This window comes from Gavialis gangeticus, unplaced genomic scaffold (genome assembly GCF_001723915.1).
Source record: "Gavialis gangeticus isolate Ggan-Ray unplaced genomic scaffold, GavGan_comp1, whole genome shotgun sequence".
Classification (NCBI taxonomy): Eukaryota; Metazoa; Chordata; order Crocodylia; family Gavialidae; genus Gavialis; species Gavialis gangeticus.
Window position 1 is genome coordinate 48,607,891 of NW_017729022.1, and position 6,189 is coordinate 48,614,079.

General features: G+C 45.1%; 1 protein-coding gene across 2 annotated transcripts in view; it reads left to right on the forward strand.

Moving 5' to 3' along the window:
* The window catches only part of PLEKHG7 (pleckstrin homology and RhoGEF domain containing G7), a 91,533-nt gene extending 86,115 nt beyond the window's left edge, over window positions 1-5,418 (forward strand). For both annotated transcript variants that reach the window (XM_019514859.1, XM_019514860.1), the window contains 2 exons: window positions 1,065-1,162; window positions 5,037-5,418. In XM_019514859.1, coding sequence (XP_019370404.1) covers window positions 1,065-1,162; window positions 5,037-5,144 — 206 coding nt within the window. In that variant the 3' untranslated portion in view covers window positions 5,145-5,418. The remainder of the gene's footprint in view (window positions 1-1,064; window positions 1,163-5,036) is intronic.
* The last annotated feature ends 771 nt before the right edge of the window (window positions 5,419-6,189 follow it).

The window sequence follows — 6,189 nt, forward strand, 5'->3', positions numbered from 1 at the left end:
CCCCCGCAAGCTACTGTGGGATGGTACATCTTTCCCAGCATTGCAGCACTCATGAGCCCCCTGGTACTTTAAAGTATGTAGAAAAAACATTTAAAGCTGTGTCTATGTCTGAATCACTGAATCTTTCCAAATCTCTCCAAATTGATTTGGAGGGTTCCGATTCAATTCAGAGAGATTAAAAGGTCTCCTGATTTGATTCAGATTCAGAGATTCGACCACCGAATCTCTGCCAAATCAAATCAGGGACTGAATCTTCTCACAGGTCCTAATCTGGAACCATTTCAAGGCAGGAGTGGGGAATCATATCATAGGATCATACTCCAAACCATGCAGGAGCTGTAGCGTTCTAATAATTCCACATGGACAAGCCAGGAGCAACACAAATGTAGCAAAATAGCTCTGACCTAAACCGTGGACAAAGCAGTGTCAAAGCTGGAGCTGTTTTGCTATATTTGGATTGTTTCCAACTTGTCCACATGGAACTGTTAGAACTTAACAGCTGCCGCATCCCGCCCCCCCAATAAGCAGCTCCCTTTTTGAAATGTTCCCTTTTTTGCTCCAAACACATGTTTATCCATGTCCCAAAGTTACACCTGAGATGGTTCCAGGCCCTGGGCAACCCGGAGTCATGAGGTTGCAATGGTGTCCTAAAGACTTCACAATACCCAACCCAGACCACACGCCAGCTTTGTCTCTAGGAAATTCAGCACAGTCTCCCCCCAGGATTTTCAAGCTCCTACACAGAATTTCACCTTCATAGAGTCATAGAGAATTAGGGTTGGAAGGGACCTCAGAAGGTCATCTAGTCCAACTTCCAAATGATTCTTCAAATCATTTTCATTCCTAATAAAAGACTCAACAGCAGTTAATTGCAGAATCAACTTGAAACAGAAGCTTTTTTCTATAGTTTAACGTTAAACTTGACATTGTACATTTGTCTTATAATGAATCAGTAAAAGCTGATAAAAACCAAGGTCTGTTATACCTGAAATCAGTCTGACAGGACTTTAGAATGGCAGTTATGTCAGATAACACTCTCTCATCTATATCTGTTATTTTTTCAGTCTTTGGCCTGCGGCATGCTTTTTTAATACAGCATGAAAATAGATACCAACAATGTATAGCAGTCTTTTTACTACAAGCACAGACAGAGACTCTCAAGGTAAGTACTTTATAAGAGCTTTTTTACATGTAAAGTTTTATTTAAGTGATTGTTTGACAAAAAGATGATCCTGTTTACTTTCTTACATGAAAGAAAGTCTTCCAGGCATTAGGTAATTTCCCATTTTGCTACCTGTCCCACGACTGTATTGGTATCCACAACAGGTTACAATTATTTGCTGGCTTTTCAATGTCTTATCTCTTAAAACAGGGGTTCTCAATCCCCAAACTGTGGCGGGGTGGCTGCCAGTCCGCAGCCCGGTCAGCTGCCGGACCAGAAGTGACCATGAACTGGCAAACCGTGGCCCCCCAGAGCTGGGTGGAGAGGCTATGGCTCCTGCGGGCCCGCGGCACCAAAGGGTTTGGCCCACCCCCACGCCTGGAGGGTTGGGGTATCCTTACCTGTCTTCCAGCCAGAAATTCTGGCCACAGTTTGCTGGGCCACAGCCACTTCTGGGCTAAGGTTTGCTGGGCCACAGCATAAAAACTTTGGGAACCCCTGTCTTAAAAGATTTGGTTTTTGAAAGTCAGGAGTCAATAAAGTGAGTCCTTCCAAAAGAGAAACAACTTTCATGTAATACTGTTCAGATCGTAAAACTAACACTGTCAGTTTAATCACCCCAGAGCATATTTTCAAAGTGCATACTATCATATTTTGCACACATATCATGCACATCTATAAAACTATGGTAATTTTGCTTCAACGTGCATGGTATAAAATCCCATAGGTCTTCTGAGAAAACTAGCTTGATTATAAGGTTATATGAATTTCTCTTAATTTGCACACCAGACTGTATTTGTAGTAATCTAAAAGTGGGCTTGATGCTTCACAGAAGATAAAAAGATTTGTTTATTAGTTATATTTCATTCACTAGCATCTGGAATAATAAAATTAGACTTTCAAGTAACACTAATGCTTTAAAAATGCAGCACATGGTAGACAGTATTTACCAGAGAAATGTAAAAAATTCTAAGTCACTATTTTACATCTGGTATGTGTACTGAAACTAATTAGAAACTACAATACAACACCGCACCCCACCCCCAATTATATCCACCATCTCAGAGTCCTGCTATATCAGTCTGGCCAATAAAGTCCTGCTATTAAGTTTCAGTTGCATTACTAATTGATACCAATGTAATGTGGTGAAAACAAAAGGCTATCCTTTTATAAAGCCGGAAAACTACAATAACATCAGATGCAGGTTGTGTAAACTGAGCTGGCCTAATTTCAACTGCTAAAAAGCAAGCAAGCACACACACACTTCACAATCAGCAAATTTTCTGAGAATCAACAGGCCTTAACACTTACAGCTGTTGTGCAATTAACCCAGTTAAAGCTGCGTTTAAAAAGTAAATACCATACGGTATCTGAAATCTCCTGGCAGAACCTTAAAGTGGATGGGGTAACCTGTTTAAATTCGCTGATGACACCAAAATTTGGGGGGAGGTGAGCACGCTAGCAGGGAGTGAGAGATTGCAGAGGGATCTGGATAGGTTACAGGGGTGGGCTAACAGGAACAGGATGCGTTTCAATACGGACAAGTGCAGGGTGCTGCACTTGGGCAGTAGGAACCAGCAGCACACTTACACAATGGGGAACTCCCTACTTGAGAGCACGGAGGCAGAAAGAGATCTTGGAGTCATTATTGACTCCAAGATGAACATGGGCCGACAATGCGAGGTCATGGTTGGCAGGGCTAACCGGACCTTGTCGTGCATCCACAGGTGCATCTCGAGTAGAGCCAAGGAGGTGATCCTCCCCCTCTACGCGACGCTGGTCAGGCCACAGCTGGAGTATTGTGTCCAGTTCTGTGCGCCCCATTTCAAGAGGGATGTGGACAACATGGAGAGGGTCCAGAGGAGGGCCACCCGCATGATCCGGGGACAACAGGGCAGACCCTACAGTGAGAGACTGCGGGACCTGAACCTATTCAGCCTCCACAAGAGAAGGCTGAGGGGGGACCTGGTGACCGTCTATAAACTCACTAGGGGGGACCAGAAGGGTTTGGGGGAGACGCTGTTTCCCCTAGCGCCCGCTGGCATAACAAGGAGTAATGGGCACAAGTTGATGGAGAGGAGGTATAGATTGGACATCCGCAAAAACTACTTCACAGTTAGGGCGGCTAGGAGCTGGAACCAACTTCCAAGGGAAGTGGTGCTGGCCCCTACCCTGGGGGTCTTTAAGAAGAGGCTGGATGCCTACCTGGCTGGACTCATTTGAGTCCCGTTTCTTGTTTTGGGTTTTTGTTGTTCTCCCGCCCTGGCGGGGGGTCGGGCTAGAAGATCTACTAGGTTCCTTCCGACCCTTAATCTATGAAACTATGAAATGTTACCCGAGTATGAGAGCCATTAAATTGCAAGAGTGCTGCATTGTCATTGATGTTCCTTATTCAAAAAAGGCCCCAAAATTCTCAGCCAGCTCTGAAGTCTACTGCATTCTCTGAGATGTTCTTGTTCCTATTCCACTAATGAGTCCAGTCAGACAGTGCTTTGCAGAGACGTAAGAGTGAAAGGTGAATCAAATGTTGTACAAGGGCACTTCAGTAGAGCTGGGAAGGATGCAGATCCCATCCACGTACCAAGCTGCCCATACTGTGCTGTCACTAATCAGCAGACAACATTGGCAATGTGTAGGGGGTGCACGTGCACCTTTGAGAATGGCAGTGCACCCCCTGCAAAAAGGCACTGCCAACACTGTCGGAGGCACCTGCAGGTGGTCACCGATTCCTCCCCCCCAGCCACCGACACTGCCGTTGGCGTCTGCGGGCAGTCCACTCCATGATTGCCGCTGGCCACCGCCGCCAGCAGCATCTGCAAATGGTCGCTGATCACTAGTCGGTGCTCACCCTCCCCTCCCCCCTCCGACAACACTGTGGCTGCCTGCAGGAGCTCTCCACTTACCGCTGCCACGCTCCTGCCGCTGACAGTGCCACTGCCGCCTGTGGGAGCTCATCATGCCTCCCCAGCGTCCAGGGGTACACAGCATTCATGGCAGACAACATGCCTTGCAGTGTCAAGAGTACAATGGCAATGTAAGAGTGATGCTGTAGCAACATGGTCCAGAAATTATGCAAGAGGCAAGAATTTCTTAGGGTGATATCTTGTATTGGACCAACTGGACAGTAGGGACAGAGTTAGACAAGCTATTGAACGAAAGACATTTTTCATCAGATCACTTTCATCACTCTTCACTGGGGAAGGAGAGGGGCTTAATCCAGCCAGTGAAGCAGCCCCACGCCACTTAGCTGGCCCCACAGGGCCATTATATTATATATAGTCCAGAGAGGCCAAACAATGAAAAAGCTCTATCTTTGGATAATTGGTATCACTGGGTGGAGGGGCAGGGAAGCCCTCACATTGTAGTAAAGAGAACCAAGCCTCCAGTTCTCACCTACAGGTGAGCTGTGTTTAGACACTAGGAGTGATAACTGAGAGATACCCAGCTACACCTCTCTAATCCCTGATGAACTGGCCAGTCACAAGGATCCTGCTTTACCACATCTGTAACATATCTTAATCTAGTGGAAGATCAAGAGAAAAAAAACCTTTATTTCTTGCTGTGGTGGTGGGAAGTGAAGATGCAGTGTTTCTCTATGCAAAGGGGATTCACCACTGGTCTGTCTGGTTTTGTAAGGCCATTTCACTTCGTACAGCCTGCCTATCCAACGTAAAGTGACCTTAGCAGAGCAAAGAATCTGGATGCCAGAGTTCTGGAGTATTTCACTTATAACTTAACCTTTATTCTAGAATTTAAGGCATGAAAGAGGGCCCCAAACAACATCAAACTATCAATTGAAAGTTCCAGAAGTCTATGCATTATAATTATTTAATGGTTTTTAAGGTTTATCAGGTGTCATTTTTTCTTGTCACAGAAAACATGGATGTCACAGATAAAAACTGCAGTCTCCAATTATGCCAAGACGCATGAAACTAAGAAAAGCTCCATTTTTTCTTTGGCAGCTGAATCCTCTGAAATTTAAATTGGACAAATCCTAAATTGACAGATCCAGTTTGAGAAAATTAAACTGGTGGGAACAAAGTTATTTCTTTTCATTTTAGTTTATTAAAAAATGGGCATGAACTTGACTAGTTGGGGCTCAGGGTGGGGACTTTTGGCCACAGGAGAAAGGAATGAAACAAAAATTAAAGAAAGGCAATACCAGAAAAAGCTCAAGGGCACTTCCAGCTCTGAGGAAACTTCTGGGCTAGGGACAGCAGTTATACTTAAACCAGGTTAAGTGATCAGAAACTGGTTTAAACCTGTAACAGAACAGAAGTTCAGTGCACATGAACCAGTTTCAAAAAGGCTGAAACTGGTTTAAGGTAAATCTGGTTGAATGTAGTATCAGACTTAACTGATTTGGGTCAAACCAGTTTATGAAACTTCTGTCCCAAACCCTTTCCTGGTTCAACCCCCTGCTGGGGTGTGAAACCAGGGATGGAGGGTTAAACTTCCCTTCCCCTGAGCATGGAGTTGCCCTGACCTGCTTACTTAGTGCTGGCTGCGACTGTGGACTACAAACCCAGAGGCAACTGGAAGCAGAAAGAGGAAGTGATGAGCAACCCTGCAGAGCCCTGCTGCTGTGATTGTGGACTGCAAATCCCAGATACCTCAGGGGCAGCAGGAAGAAGCAGCGAGCATACAGCTCATGTTGGCTATCTACCAGAGAGCCATGCTGTAGCACCTCTGGCTTCTGGCATGAGCCATTGCAGGCATGTGGCTGCATTTCCTGAATCAAAAGTGAATGTCTGTTCATTTGCTTATTGGTTCAAACTTTGCAGCTTAGACTAACCTGCAAAGACTGAATCAAAATCAGCCTTGGGCTTTATGACTGTCTGTACTAAGCCCTGGTAGCAGAGAGGTGCTGCAATGCTGTTACCACTCCACGGAGAACAACAAAGAGAAAGGCATCTTGGAGAATGCGACTAAGAAAGAAAGTCAAGAAGGAATATTTCTGAGTTCACTTCCCCTGTCCTAATAAATTCCATGGCATTTAAGTTTTAAGGATCTCTAGCTGTGGTTGA